Source organism: Leopardus geoffroyi, chromosome D4 (genome assembly GCF_018350155.1).
Source record: "Leopardus geoffroyi isolate Oge1 chromosome D4, O.geoffroyi_Oge1_pat1.0, whole genome shotgun sequence".
NCBI classification, from domain to species: domain Eukaryota; kingdom Metazoa; phylum Chordata; class Mammalia; order Carnivora; family Felidae; genus Leopardus; species Leopardus geoffroyi.
Window position 1 is genome coordinate 63796295 of NC_059342.1, and position 16911 is coordinate 63813205.

Below are 16911 nucleotides of genomic sequence, written 5' to 3' on the forward strand. Positions count from 1 at the left end.
GGAGGGTGAAGACATTCTATCATTTGCATAATACCACATATCTGGATGAAAACTGAACAATTCTGTCACTAATGTCATTCGCCCAAAATCCAGAATGTCAAGTACTTCTTAGTCAAATAACCTGGGTATCTTTATGTGACCAAAACCTATAAATGAGAGACTTTGCAACATAGAAACAACACTAGGGAAGAAACACATATTATTGCAGGGAACTTTAGTGGAAATTCATTTATTATCTCAAATTGAAAGCATTTTAGATTTAGGCTTGTCCCACTGCATTAAGAACTTACTAGCTATAACACATAGTCGGCTTTGTCTAGTTCTGCTCACTTTGTCTTGGGGGTGGGGTTAGATTTATAAAAACTTCACCTTTTATTCTGGTGGAGTTGGGGATGGAATGAGTGTCTCTTTTTGCTTAAAGAAATTGTTTTACTGCTGTGTACAGTTTATCTTCATGTTTTTTTATTTAATCCCCTAAAATAATCATTGCTTCAGGCTTCTTGCACACAGGATCCGTGACTTCATTCTGATAATCCTTGGTTTTGATTAATGAAACTTTAGTCAGTATTGTCTTCACCTTTTTACGTTAGATAATGGTCTGGAATCTTCACGACAGCCATATATTAGTTTGTTTTTTGTACTAGATTGCACTGAATGGTTCCCACTCTGAGTTTGTAATTTAAGCATCGCATTGGCAAGATTCACGTAAAAAATCTAGGTAAGCCTCTAACAAGACAATGAATCTTTGGGAGATCTACAGGTCTAGTCAGGCAAAGAATAAACAGAGGCTGCTAATACCACTGCAAAGCACAAATGCTGAAGCATCATGAAAATCTCTCTTAAGGGTGACACATTTACTTATGCTACAGACTTATTGGTGTTCACTAAATTCCAGCTCCTAACCTAAAACCCTGAGTGTGAATTAAAAGGCAATGCAGTTCCTTGCCTAATCAGTAAGCCATTGTTTGTTGAACCTTCTCATGAGGTTCATGTCACTTACCAGGAGGTTTGCAGTGTATGGGTCAAGTTTCTCATGTACATTTGTTTGCAGAACAGAGCATATATCTTAGTACAAACCATTTATGAGAATTCTCTAAAGCTGTCACCAGCCCTCTGGGCCACTCCATCATTTGATAAAGACAGTTACAAATGTCTTATATGTTGGTGATCTATGAAATTAATTTTAAATGTTTAATGGAGGGGCGCCTGGGTGGCTCAGTCGCTTAAGCATCTGATTTGGCTCAGGTCATGATCTCACGGTTCATGAGTTCGAGCCCTGCGTTGGGCTCTGTGCTGACAGCTTATCCTGGAGCCTGCTTTGTTTTTTTTGTTTTTTTAATTTCTCTCTGATTTTATTTTTTATTTTTTAAATATAATTTATTGTCAAATTGGTTTCCCTACAACACCCAGTGCTCATCCCAACAAGTGCCCTTCTCCCTGCCCATAGCCTGCTTTGGATTCTGTGTCTCCATCTCTCTCTGCCCCTGCCCCACTCACACTCCAACTCTCCCTCAAAAATAAATAAAACACTAAAAAAACTAAAGAAATAAATGTTTAATATAAATTTATAGTAAAGGTTCAATACCTTGAGACTTGGTGTGAAAGGAGTATTTGAAAAGGCATGAGTATTTCCCAATTTGAAATGCTCAGCTGAGCTCAAGTTGTTTTAAACACAGTGTATCCCAGGAACGCCCACTGAATTACAACTTTCTCTAATCTCTCCTAGGTGGGTCGTGCACATTGGAACACTCTTGTCCTGGATCTGAATTCTGTTCCCTGTCAGGACTGTAGTGCTCCTTTGGGTCTTACTCCAATTTCCTTCAACCCTGACAACCACCTCCTTGCTACGAGTCAGGTTGGACTAGGTTCTCCATACTCCTAGTCACTGGAAGGGGTCCTGTTTTAATACAGAGAGAGCACAAATACGGCTCTCCTTGAGTATCACCACTGCTTTACCTATTTGCCTGAACTCCATCCATCTCCTCCCTTCAACTCTTAGGGTCAGGTAGATATCTAGGATATCAAAGGCAGCCTAGAATAGATATACTTCTTTGAATGTCCTTGGACATTATAATGTGACTGTTGGCATCATCCCCTCAGCCAAGTTGGCCAGCTGTACAGCTTTCCATATTGTGTAAAGACACCCTGTTCATAACTAATCCTGCCACTTCAGTTAGTTTAGTACTCCTTATTCTATGCCCATTGAGTTCTGTCGTGTCTGACTAAATGTTAGTTCTTTAATTTTAACTCTCTTTAATTCTAACTCTTCTTTACAATTTAAAACACAGATTCTACTATTTATTTTCATTAATTCCCAAGAGAAGTAATAAATCAGTTTTTGCAGTCTGAGTTGGGTAAAAATACTTTGTAAGTCTATTCTTTGATGGACATTCTGTCAGATGGACAAATAACACAAGAGAAACTTACTAATAGACGCTCTTACAAAAAGACCTTCTCTAGCACAAACACCCCAGAACCCCCTCACTTTTTTTGTCTCATTCAATAAAACAATAAAATATTTAATTTAGTTCTTAGTCTCTGTAGATGGCTGAGAGAATATTCTTGTGTTAGATGAAAGAACACAGACATACCACAGCTTAAGACACAATAAATGGAATTATAATGGGTGATAAAGAAAGCTAGAGTAAAAAGGAGTATTACCTTAGGATCATGTATTCCAGAAAGCTCTTCATAGATCTTCTCGCCTACCATGACAGCAGCCAAGTTCGCCGTGTATGTAGAGAGGCAAAACATACAGAAAATGGCCCAAAGGTTCATTAGAAACCTGCCAGTCCAGCATTTGGGGGGTTTGATGGCTGCTGTTCTACCAAACAAGAGGGCATAACAGACATTCAAGGCTGAAGAGAAGGAGAAGACTTTACTTCTATTTCGCCCCTTGGGAGTCATACCAAAGGGGCTCTTCCATTCATACAGAGTGAGGAAGATGGCAGTGATGTGCAGAGCCACAAAAATCCCCAGCCACATTGTCCAGTGGAGCGGCCACATGAAGGCTCCAATGGGAGCCGCTGTGTCTCGGGTCCTCACTAAGATGCCCAAGCTGGTGGAAAAGAAAGGGCTGGTAAAATCGATCACCTGGCTTCGTGCAGTATTGATGCTGAAGGAAGTGACTGCCAGGTGGGCTGACCCACTCAGAAGATCACCCACCAGCCCAGTCCAGTGCCCATTTTTCCAGGCTCCATACTTGCCATCTCCAACAATATAGAGGTCAAAGTCAAAGTTCATGTCTTCCGCTAGCTTTTCCAGCAGATCAATGCAATATCCATAGCAGCACTTCTTGAATTTGATGGGCACTGTATCATTACTGCTATGGAGGCTGCTAAAAAGGCCGTCCAATACAGAAGAGTCATTAGTCAAGGGGTTTAGACAGAGTTGGCCAGCAGGACACAAGCCTTCATCATCTACCTCCCGCGTGAAGACAAATGGATGCTCGATCAGGGTAACCACTCTCAGGTGTAGTTTACTTGGATGTTGGAAGTGGGTTTTGTGCCTCTGGGCCTGCTCTGGCCATATTCCATAGTCCATGACAATCTTCCCCCCTTGCCATCTGCCCAGGCGGGTCCACATTGGCTTTCCCATGGGGTCATGTTGCAGATTCCAGATGAAAAAGTTGTTTTCTGAGCTGATGATAGTGGAACCTTTTACTCTGATGGAACCACTGAGGCCTCTGAAAGTGGTGTTAGCTAGAAACCTGGCAAAGAGGAGCAAAGGCAAAAAGTAAGGAAGAGAGGTGAGGCCAAAGACAGGAAACTGCTCATCTTTGCTTCCCTATCTTAATAAAAAGAAATTCTAAATTTTTTAAAGGCATTGCCTATAACTTCTTCTGAAATTAATAAATTGGACTCCTTCTAAGAAAAGAGTCCTATTTCACTGAGCAAATGAGATCTCACCCTCAGGTTCTAACATCTGGGTTAGGTGCTTGGCTCTTGGTCTTACTCCAGATACCTTTCTTCTCAGTTAAGGGATGTGTTAATTGTTTCCCGTTGTAAACTGTTTATTCTATATTCTTACAACTTTCTAAGCTATGGAGGTTCTCAGCATCTTTAACATGTTTCATTTCTACTCTTCACTATATTCTGTTGCAATGAAATCAGCTCACCAAGTTTTTTTTGGTGCAGGGAATGAGTTTTAGTAAGTATGCTTATACTTTTATAATTACTTAAAAATTGCATCCGTAATTCCAGAAAACAGCCAAATTTTACTTTCAATACTTCTCTTTTCAGAGTGGAACACATTTGTCCCCATGAGGCCAGTCAAAGCAGCAGGCATGTTGGATATCATCCATGGAACAAAGTGAAAGATGATAAATAGACTTGCAGATCTCAGGATAGCCTCAGGCTGCCCTCCCTCTAAATCATTAGAGAAAAACAATTGGCTCTGGCTCTGGAGAGAGCTTCTCTGCCCAAGTCAAAGAAAGGAAAATTACCAAGTGAATGATATCCTGATTCTTAACTTGACACTGTCAAGTCTGTTCTGATATGGGCAAGACAGGAAAATGCTTGGTCACAGTCTGGGAAGATAAGGCACTACAAGGTAACATACAAGCTTGGGCACTTTTGTACTCTTAATTATGGCCTGTGACAGAAGAAAAGCCTAGACTTTAACGTCAGACACATAATCTCTGTTTGAATTTTGGTCCAGCCACCTTCTAGCATTGTCCTTGGAGACCAATTTACTAAACTCTTAAGATTCAGTTTTGTCTTCAGCAAAATGGGGAAAATAGTACTTCCTCCACTGCAAGAGTTGGAAATAATGCATGTAAAATATATACCACACCTTTTTACACAGGGCGAATGTTTTGGATATGGTAGCTATTATTTAATGTCATTCAAGTTGTTTCAATCAAGGCTGTCCCCAGGTCACTTTTCCCTATCATCTAATAGGATTTCTCTTGTTGGAGACACAAAGTACTGCATTATGAGAAACTCATAGAGGTTACCCAAGACCTATGTTAAACTAAAAGGAATTACAATGAAACGTGGAATATAACATAGAGGTTTTTTTGAGGAATCAGCGGATACAAGTCTAGGTTCTCGGCAAAACACATTCATCCATTACCTACCACCAGCATTACTCAGTAATTGACAAATGCAAACACAAGTATTAAGAAGTTATGCTGCCACAGAAGGGGCATACAAAAATCAGAAAGTGTGAAGAATGTACTAATTTTCATTAGAGATATAAATGTAAATCACATTTGAAGATTGCTACTATCACTAAATGCAATGAAACTGCTCATTTTGGTAGACTGCATGTAATGGCTAATTATTCATGTTAGCACTCCCCGGTGGGACTCTACCAGTTAGAATAAATTCTATTTTGCAACAAGTAATGAAGTCTCAGTTATCTTAGATTTTAAAATAGTTTTATGTTTCTTTAGACAAGTAGGAACCAAATCATTAAAATATACAAATCAATCAATCGATAATTACCTAGGTACTATAAAGGGTGACTACAATTGTGTTTTTAATGAGCAATCTACTATTAGCTGTGTTCACACACACACACATACACACGTGCGCACACACACATACACGCTGACAGCCTAGGGAACAAAATGGTTTGTAGTAAATAGGTTAATTTCATCTGGTCAATTTGTTGATCAGGAAAGTAAATCTGGAGTTGTAGGAGACGCCCTTTACTATTTTAAGAATATCTGGGGCTTAATGTGTATAGATTTTTAGCTGGATGGACCCTTGAAGGACTGCCACTGAAAAAATACATACTTAAATCATCTCCGAAAAGAAATCTTTCAGAGATTATGTAACTCTCTCATTCCAGTAAAAAATATGTTTCATCAATATGTTAAGTCACATTCAATATGGCCGTAACTGAAGGGCAATGCTCAGTTGTCTCCGAGGCATTCATTTCTCACAGAAAGTCTAATCAATCTGCATCTAAATGTCTTCAATTTTCCCAGGCCAGAAAACCCAGTGCCTGCTTCATTATACAGTTGACACCAAGAAATTGGGTCTCAGAGAATCCCCATTTACAGATCATCTGTCTATTTTATTTCCGTTTAATGGAGAAGGCAAATTAAAATAATCTCACTGATAGCTTTTAGTTATAGTCACCCTCACTATGTATTCTTTGTAATGTAATGAGAGTGTGTAGCCAAGTTTCAGTGCCTCCCTATACTAGTTAAAAAAATTAAAAGGGTGAAATCTTACTCTTGCTTAAATCAGTTTCTATCATGTTCCTTTTTATTCTGCCCTACATTCTTCTTGGATGAACGAGAAAAAGAAAAATCGGGAATAACTTTATTGGCAAGAGAAACTGATAAAAGCACTGTTCTTAACATTAGAGTTACAGAGATGAAAGGCACACTCATTCTCAAGGACCTTAAAGTCTACCGATGGGGAGAAAGAAAAGCAAACAGGCAATGCTCAACCAGTATAATGAGTGTCATGTTAGAGGTAAATCTGGGTGCCACTGGAACAGAGAGCAAAGGCACTTGCACATTCTACTGTAGAGATGATAGGAAATCTTAGAGGAGGAGGTGCCAGAGTTGAGTCTGTAAAAATGAATAGTTAGCCAGGAAGAGAAGCTGGGACTGATGCTATTCACTCAGGGAGACGTGTGTGCAAAAGCCACAGAGTGCAAGCTGCGTGATGATAAGTGGTGTGAAATAAGGCTGGAGATGAAGGTGGGAAATGAATTTCAAAAGGTCTGAGGTTACGATGAAGGTAATGGGGAGCCATTGCAGAGATTTTATCTGGGGAAGGGCATGACCATCAGATTTGATTTTAAAAAGTTTTTTTTTCCCCAGACAGCTATATAGGCAATGATCTGTAAGAAGGAGGGGGCTGAGCACACTTTCATTATGTGGGAATAATGCTCCTTCCCTCTTTCTCTTGCTTCTCTCTATGCTAGCTTCATAAGGGGCTTAAGGTGGCAAAAGCTACGGTAATAGCAGTGTAAGTGGAGAAAAGATGGCAGAGGCAGGAGATATATATTCTTCAAAAAGAAAAGTAGTGATTTTAAGGCACCAAATGTATAGCGTTGCATTTAGCACACAAACCACACCAAGAATGTGTGAAACTCAGTTTGATGGAAGGTCACATATATAAGTCCTGGAGTATTTAGCTGAATATCAGCTCAGTGTAAGCCCATACAGCAATGTGGGTATTAAAAAAGAGAAATGTGATCTTAAATTTTTTCAACAGAAATTTAGAGCCTGAGTCACAGGGACCAATAATATCACCACACTCTGTGTTGATCACACTACTGCTCTAGCCTAGAAATGAATTCTAAATAAAACTTCCGGCTTCCAGAATGTTCTGAGGAAAGGTAGGGAGGTGGAAAATATAACAAGGGGTAGAAGGCAGAACAATCGAATTAGAGACCAGGGTAGAAAAATATGAGAAAATAATGTAGGAAAAGCAGATTGCAACTAGACTGTAGAGGTTTTCCATGTCCATTTTATGAGATTGGATTTTATTTAATAGGAAAAGGGGACCCGTGAAGACTTCTGAGCAGAGTAATGGATATAACCAGAGGTCTGCATTGTTAATATTGATCTAGAGACAGGTTCACTGTGCATATAGAAAGGAAGAGATGGTGACCAGGAGACCACTTAGAAGAATATTACAATAGCTTTGTCATGTATGGTAAGGGCTTGGATCTCACTCGGAGTACGAACCTAGTTTAGCACCATGCCTTTCGTGTGGGCTGTTTAACAAAGCAGTCAGGTATCCATGTTTTTTTATCAGTACACCTCCCAAGACGCCACTCTGCTTGAAAGAATGAAGCTCATTAGTTAATTTGCATTGAGGTAACTTATCACTTTAGTAAAAGCTCCCAATCATCTCACTAATTAAGAATATGTGTTGAGTTGTACAGGAACCGAGATAAAATGTGTACTTTGCAAATTATGTAAAAACTGTTTTTGAGACAGTTCACGGCGTAAGCAAGATCAGTGTCAACTACATTTAAGATACATTTTAGAAGCCACATTTGCACACAAGACTTGACATGCTAATTAAAGGATTTTCTTATTCATGAAAACAAATGAACAAAGATACTAAAAACAACACGTCCCCCATTCACTCATTGATTCATTCAACAGTACTATGTGCCAGGCACTAGTACTATGTGCTAGGTGCTAGATAGGGAATATAGTAGTGAGCAAAACAGATGCAAATCTATGTAGCTTATAGTCTACTGAAAGAGACAGAATAAATGTGATAAGTAGGTACTGTGTATGGGATATTAGAGCTGCTAAGGGCAAAGAGGAAAAATACAGCAGAGTAAGGAAAGAAGATGTGCCTGGGGCGGCCATAGTGGGGTGAAATTTTAAATGAGAGAGGCCAACAAAGGCCTCTCAGAGAAAGAAGTATTTGAGTAAAGAAGTAAAGAGTAAACAAAGGGAAGGAGCTAACCGGGAGGAGGAGATCCGGGGAGAGCATTCCCTGTAGAGCGAGCACCAGGTTCAGCTTTCTTTAAGTGGGGTCGTATCTGATGTGTGAGGAACACAGAGGGGAGTGAGGGGGCATGAAAGTTTAAGACAAAGTCAGAGAAAATTTATGGGTAGTGAGAGCTGGGGAAAACACATGTTGTGGGTCACTGTAAGGACTTTGTTTCTTCTCTGCCTGAGACGGAAAGCCAGTGGCGGGTTTTGAGCTGAGAAGCAATTTGACATGACTTCCATTTTAACAGGATCACCACAGTGCTGTGTTGACAAAGAACTGAAAAAAGACAAGAGCAGCAGCAGAAGGACCAGTTAAGGGGCTGTTTCCAACACCCATACAAAAGGTGATGATGGCTTAGGTGGTAGCAGTGAAGGTGTGAAGAATTAGTCAGATATTTGAAGGGGGGGGGGGGAAGGGATGACAGGATTTGCTGATGGCTCAGATATGGTTGCTAGGAAAAGGAGAGGAAAGGATGACACCAAAGTTTTTGCCCCAAACAAGTGGAGGCCTGGAGTTTCCACTGAGAGAAAACTGTCAGGAGAACCAGGATTGAGGTAGGTGAGAACCACCAGTTCAGTTTGCTTAGGTTAAGTTAGAGATAACTTACAGAAATTGAAGTGTAGATGTCAGATAGGTGGTTAGAGATGGTGTGGAGCTCAGGAATGAGGTGGGACTGGAGCTACAAAATTGGAAGCCTTCCCTCTGGACACGATATTTTTGCAGATGAGAAGTCCGAGGAGTAAATCTGGGGCTCTCTAACACTCGAAGGTGGTGCCGTTGAGGAAGGACTAGCAAAGGGAACTGAGAAGTAACCAGAGAAATAAGAGAAGAGCAGGCTGTTTTGGGTGCTTGAAGCCAAGTAAAAAAGATGTTTCAAGGAGGGGCAGTGATCAAGTGTGTCAAATGCTTCTATATTCCTTAATAATAGAATGTTAACTGCAGTGTTTATCTAATTACATTATTCACGTACTATTTTTACTTTTTAAAAAGTTGTTCTAAAATTTAGCGAAGTTAAAGAAAAATCTCTCACCAAAAATAATGTCATGTTCTTATAGATTTTAAGATCTGCTGCCCCCTGACTTCTCATTCATAGCATGTAGTTTTACCAGGAATATGTTTTTATATTTATCATAAATCTGGATCTTTTCTTGCTTTTGAACTAGTCCTGGAATAACCCCATTGTTTCCAGTCTTCATTTTCACCCCATAGGAACCAAACCATTGTTTAAATACATCTTCCTCCTCCTGTGTCTTCTTCCTTGGCCCAGTTGTTTATAGGTCATATGTTTATTTCTACTTTGATCTTTTCTTCACTCAACTTATCTTTGTATATCTACTGCCCTCCTTTGTTTTGTATTTCTTTTTTAAATTAAAAAAAAAAATGTTTATTTATTTTTGAAGGAGAGAGAGACAGAGTGTGAATGGAGGGGGGGTGGGGGGGAAGAGAGAGGGAGACACAGAATCTGAAGCAGGCTCCAGGCCCTGAGCTGTCAGCACAGAGCCTGACGTGGGGCTCGAACTCAGACCGCAAGATCGTGACCTGAGCCGAAGTCGGATGCTTAACCGACTGAGCCACCCAGGCACCCCTGTTTTTATTTCTTTTTAAATTGTCCTTTTAGCTCTGGGCTGATGGCTCAGAGCCTGGAGCCTGTTTCCGATTCTGTGTCTCCCTCTCTCTCTGCCCCTCCCCCGTTCATGCTCTGTCTCTCTCTGTCCCCAAAATAAATAAACGTTGAAAAAAAAAAATAATAAATAAATAAAATTAAAAAAAAAAAATAAATTGTCCTTTTATCTTTGTTCCTCCCCCACCATTGCCACCTTCCATTAATCTTATTTGTACATGAGGAAATCTATTTTCTTCTGTAGAGCCATAAAATTTATTTTTCCCTTTGGGAACTTTCTTTGTATCATTAAAAAAATCTGTATCCTCATTCTCGTATGTCTTGAAAAATGAGCTGAATCTCTTTTTCCATGATCATCTCATCATATTTAATATTCCGCCCCTGAGGAATGAGAGATTTGTTCATCCTCCACAAAGCTTCATAACATTTTTTAGCCTGTGAGAACTTCCTTTTGACTTTTTGCCTTTGCCTGTATTACTGTTGGTGATATTCTCTCCAACTTCCCTCCCACCAACACCACGTAATTCTTGTCAGGTTGACTTGTTCCTATGCAGTGAATCTAAATATTTATTTTGTGGTCACTTTTAATTTAGCTCCAGAGCTATTGACTACACCAGAAGCTCAATAAAGCCCTTTGAGTATGAAAGAAGGGAATACTTCTTTTTATATTTATTTATTTTTGAAAGAGAGCATGCACAAGAGCGGGGAGGAGCAGAGAAAGTGGGGGAGGACAGAGGATCCAAAGCGGGCTCCATGCTGACAGCAGAGAACCTGATGTGGGGCTCGAACTCACAAACTGTGAGATCATGACCTGAGCTGAAGTTGGAGGCTTAACAACTGAGCCACCCAGGTGCCCCACAAATGAATATTCTTAAAGTTTCTGTTCTTCTTTTACTGGGGGTGGGGGAAAAAAGGAGAGTTGGGAAGAGATCTACTAATGTTCAGAAATCCCATCTTTTCTCCATGTGACTCATTATCTACAATCATGTTAACTGCCAATCAAAACTCACATTCTCCAAAGTTCCAGACTTTGACATTTGTCACAAATTCATACTCACAGTTTTTTTTTCCCTGTTCTTTATCATTGGAGGGCCCCAAACTATTCTTTCTTTGGATAGTCTTATGTCTTTTAGAGAATTTACACCCAGTTCTGATCTTTTACAACCACTATAGAGATCCAGTTGTCTGAATTATTAGCTATTTATATTTGATGTTTCTATTTTAATCCATGTGTGTGATTTTTCATAATTCTTCAAGACTTTTTTTCTATTCCTCCTTATTCTCTAAATTATCCTCATTTTGTGTCTCTTCCCCAGGCTCTAGATGGTTTCCCCTTCCTCCATGTTTCTTTGTTTCTGGCACGTGGGTTAATCCATGGTTATCTCATTATTTCTTTTTGTTCTTTCTCTTATTATTTAAAAAAAAATTTTTTTTTAATGTTTATTTATTTTTGAGAGACAGAATGTGAGTGGGTTGGGGCAGAGAGAGAGGGATGCATAGAATCCAAAGCAGGCTCCAGGCTCCGAGCTGTCAGCACAGAGCCTGATGCGGGGCTTAAACTCACGAGCTGTGAGATCATGACCTGAGCCGAAGTCGGACGCTCAACCGACCGAGCCACCCAAGCGCCCCTTTCTCTCTCTCTTTTTTTTTCTGAATTTTCTCTTCTTTCTTTCTTTCCCTCTCTTCCTGTCAGTGGACTTTGTATAACAGAATTGTCAATATTTTGTCATGTTAAAAGGAGATCTTATGTTCAATGAGCTCTTGACCATCCTCAGTTAATCACTGAGTTAACAGTAATAGTTAATTACTATTTTGTTGTTGCTGTTGTTGCCACTCTAGGCCCCCTCCCATTCCCTCTGAAATCCATCTATTTACTTCCCTTTATTATTTTCAATGTTTCTTTTACCATCTAGCCACCCCTCCCCCCATCCCCATTTTTTTCAATAACGCCGGAGACCTGTTTCCTATTTGTAGGGCCAGCTATTATTAGTTCAGCTTTCACTTTGTGGCCTCTTTCATTGCAGCAGACCCTTGCCTGATGACATGAATTTGTCACCTTAGCCACAGAGTTACCCAAGGTACAATTCTATCAAAGGACATTGCTTTCATTTTGTTCTCCGTGCATGGGACAGCACTCCAAATTAAACATTAAATGTAGACAATTTCTTGAGCTGTATGTGAAAGATGCCTTAACTGTTCTTTCTAATCCTTCTTAGTGATCCTAAAGTGCAAGTATTTGGCAGATGATTACCTCCATCTTTGACTTTTCTAACCCTAAGCCTGTGAGGGTGTGGATTTTGACATTCTCCGCATTCCAGAAAGCAGTCTTTTCCACAGAGTGACTGGTAGGAATAAGTAAATCCTTTCTTCCTACTGCTCTGCTTCCTAACACTGCAGGCTGTCAAGCTGAAAGAGACTTCAGCGTTCATCTAAGCACCCAGAGTACTGAGTCATCTTTGAATCTGCCTGGCCAGAGTTACTGCTTAGTAATGTTTGTGGGGTAAATGCAATTAGACCCATGTCTTCTGCTCGGATCGGACATGAGAGCTCTTCATCACTTTGCCAAAAGAACAGGGCTCAGCCAGCCAGGAAGTATTTGTATCTGCAATTTACAAATTGTTCAAAGAATTAAAATTCTAATACATTTTCCCCCGAATGATGGACAGTATCAAAAATAGAAATTGGCTCAATGGGAAACCTCTCTGAGGATAAGGAATTTAAAAGGAATTAGAAATTGCTAAATTTCCTTTGAACAGAGGGCCCCACATATTTTAATCATTGATCACATCAACTTACAAAGCTCACCTTTTAAAATAAATTTCTATCAGTTAAGGGACAAGAGCAACAGGAATTTAGTAACATATTAAATATACATATGTACCAACATGAATCATATGGGTCTATGCTTTGCCACCATCAGCAAAACTCAGTTACTTACAAGTGAAACTGCAGAGTGGAAGGACAGTTCCTGTCCTTCTTGGCTTTTTTCCCAAGAGGAGGAAAATAGTAACCTATGTGATTGTGTTAATATACATTCTGGGCTGTGTTACTATTGGTGTGAATAGTACACCTCAAAAAATCAGACACATGGACATAACTCTCCCTTTTCTTGCTTTCGTGAGCCACAAGCGACAGGCGGGCGCCTTTTGCTTTCCGTGTTTTTCTCTCACATTTGTATTAGAGCTGTTCCATCCTCTTAAGCTGTTTTCCTTTCCTTCTGCATTTTGGTATGGACCTTGACTCTTCTCCACAATTGTGGTCTGTGCCCAGCCCCTGGATTGCTCCTGGTTGCTTTGTGTAATACCCCAAATGGATTCATTCTAGCTCTCCGGATCTGGCTCCAGCACTAACCCAGGTGCTGATATCCCTTCAGTAATAGCATAGCCCTGGCATTGGCACATCATGCAGTATTTACCAGTCATTCATCCATCCAGAGATTGAAGATTTGGAGACTGAAGTGGCCTGAGAGATAGATCTGGAATTCAGAGTGGAGCTGCAGTATTGCCCTCTATACTTTCATACCTCTTCTTGACATATTTCCAAATTTTATAGTAGATGCATACAAAGGAAAAAGTCAACAAAGAGCACAATATCCTCTTTGGCAAATAAAAGCTTGGATGCTCTCCTCATTTGGAAAAATTCCATAGTTTAAAACTTGTTGGATGGTGGACTAAGCAAATTTGAGTTGTTTTTATCAAAATAGGGTCCTGAGGGAATACCTCTTTTCTAATGTTCCTTATTTGAGGCTTCCATGACTTAGTGAAAATTTCAGACTCAGCTCTTGGCATGATTTAAGTGACACAGAGAGAGCAGCAAGTTCAAAGGATTTCAGTGAAGTTAGTTCAGTGGCAGGGGTTCCTACTGGAAACATCTGGAAACACAGACCTTAAGCGCAGGTCCCTAAGATTCATGACACCAAGGCATGTGCTTTCTAGAAGTACTGACACCTTGGATGCCCTAGCAGACAGGGCTAACTTAGGAGTAACAGTTGGACACACTAGGTCACCACACAGCAATGGATTCTGCTTGAAGATACAAGGAACCAGAGTTACCAGCATCCAACCCCTGGCTCCTATGCTGAATGCAACTGCATCTTCTCTAAGTACAACTGAAACATACAGGCTAACTAGTTTGGCTCAGTAGGGTCCTTCGGACAAGAATGCTTATACAAGAGTAGTCATGCCTCCTGATTTATGTAGCTTTTGACTGAAAGAATATGAATTACAAAGTAATGGAATCCCAATTAAGGAAGGTTTATATCAATTCTGAATTGAGAATTTGGATTTAGATGAACTGGTTTAAACCTTCCCTTATAAAGTACTAGCTGAATGACCCTAGGTATACCACTTGACTTTTCAAGGTGGGAATCTTATTGTTATGGAAATTAAAGTTTCCAAAGATTAAATAACTTCGCTAGGGTCATGGTGCCAGCAAATTATTGTAAACATGGGTAAGAATATTCAAAATTAGAATTCTATCCTGCAGCCTCAAGTTCTTCTGGACTTCTTTTAACATCCAGGAGTAAAATGGGGCCCATCAATTTATATCTTGGGATTTTTTAATAGAGATTGTTTTAGCCTTTTTTTTCTGAAGTTTCCTAGTGCCTCACAATACCTGGCACATAGTAGGCTGTACACAATATGTGCAGAATCAATAAGTAAAGCAACATTTGTTATTAATGAAAGCCTAGTGAATCTTGGTATTGTCTTGGTATTGCTTGACTATGCAAGTATAAAGATGAACACAGCTTGGACGAGTCTCTAGCATGCTGGACCATTCTTCAAGGACAAATGAAGAGAGGGCCTAACAATGCCAGCTAATGCAAGAGAATAATCACTAGTAGAATGGGTGTTATCTCACGAATGATAAATAGCTCAGTCAAAGAAAGTGGATTAAAAAATACATGGCGGGGGGCGGGGGGGGGGTACCTGGATGGCTCAGTTGATTCAGCGTCCGACTATTGATTTTGGCTCAGGTCAGGATCTCACAGTTCGTGGGATCGAGGCTTGTGTCGGGCTGTGTGCTGACAGTGCAGAGCCTGCTTGGGATTCTCTCTCCCTCTCTCTCTGTCCCTCCCCTGCTAGTGCGCTCTGTTTCTCTCAAAAATAAATGAACAAACTTACAAAAAATACGGATAATTAGAGGAGCATATCCTCTCTTAGTGAGAGAACAGAAGGGGGGTTGTAAGCTTCCTGAGATCAAGGTCCCGGTTTTCTACTCTTTATGCCTCCAGCATTAGCCAAGGGCCTCGCCTGATATTCACAACAAATGTTTTTGAATGTACAAATGAATTAATCATGGCTACCTGATAGAGAACTGACCTGCAGAAGCTGTTCAAAGAATAAAGGCAAGATTCTATGGCCTGTTTAGAAGCTAGAGTAACTATCAGGACTATAATTAGTAAGCCAAAGGGTCAGGGACTTCTTGGGCCAAGAGAATGAGGGGTCTGTCAGTGACTAGACTCTTGGAATTCTTAAAGACCCAGTAACAGTCTTTGTTCATGCTAAGACTAACCCAAGGGAGCTCTTTCTCTAACAACAATAGATTCATTAGCATGCAGGGCCCAAAGAGAAGCATGGGCAAAAGCCTAACCCTAAGAATAGCAGGTCAAACTACCCACTTTCACTAGAGTCTGGTGTTTACAGTGCAATAAGGAGTAAAGGTGGGCAAGGCTAAAACCAATTTTGAGAAATAAAAACAATTTTGCTATTGTAATGGTCTAAAATATTGCTTTCTAGGTTTTTATGCTGTATTACTTTATTTGGTTAATTTGTTACAGTTGGGTTAATTGGTTAATTTGGAAATACATTATGGCTAATGTTCTGCCATTCAGGTGACATCCAGTATGCATACAAAATGCAAACTTCTTAGCTTGGCATAAAAGCCCTGTGTGGCATGCTATCAAATTAACTACTTTTGCACAACCATGTTGAACCCCTTTCACATTCAATGTATGCTCCAACGGTACCAAATTTCTCTTTTAGGTCTTGGTTCATTTACATATGCCATTTCCTATGCTTATGAATTTGTTCCAAACCAGAAAATGACTTGTTTATCGTAAGATCCGATTCCAGTGTTTCCCCCTCAGTCTTTGTCTATATGGACACATCTCTATTTTTAAGAATCACGTATCCTTTTGTTTTACAATCATTTCCCTACTTTTCAACGTCATGCACTAGGCTGTCAGCTTGAAAATGGCAGGATGCATGTCTTCATTCTGTCTACCTCACCCTAGTTTAACAAAGAGTTATTGGCTGCACAAAAACACCGACACATATGCACTTAGGAAGTTATTACTGAATAATATACTAGATACCATCACTTCAAATAATTAACATTTAATAAAACAACTTGCAAATAAATTGTTAAAGATTACACTATGAACTTAGTCCCCAAGTGGTTTTGTCTACATTTACATATTATTATTATTATTTTATGAGAGAGAGAGAGAGAGAGAGAGAGAAAGCGAGCACACTGTGAGCAGGGTAGAGGGGTGGAGGGAGAGTGGGAGAATCTCAAGCAGGTTCAGGCTCCACACTCAGCAAGGAGCCTGATGCGGGGCTCGATCCCATGATCCTGAGATCCTTGACACAAGCCAAAAATCAAGAGTCAGACAATCAGCTGACTGAGCCACCAGGCGCCCCTACATTTAGTTATGATGGGCATTTGCTCTGGCATGTGGGGACCCTGGAAGAATAAAATCCCTTACACCTGTAATTACATCCATGTACTCTGTCTTGAGAACTGTTTTTTCTAGTCTAAAAGCCTATGCTCAAAAGTCCATGTTTTGGGGTGATTTCATTAACATTTTAAAACGCTAACAATTCTGTCAGCCCAAACTAAAAATGGCTGTGTGAGAAA

General features: G+C 40.0%; 1 protein-coding gene across 1 annotated transcript in view; it reads right to left on the minus strand.

Moving 5' to 3' along the window:
- The window catches only part of GRIN3A (glutamate ionotropic receptor NMDA type subunit 3A), a 171529-nt gene that overhangs the window by 97748 nt on the left and 56870 nt on the right, over window positions 1-16911 (minus strand). The window contains 1 exon segment of the mRNA XM_045469916.1: window positions 2662-3709. Coding sequence (XP_045325872.1) covers window positions 2662-3709 — 1048 coding nt within the window.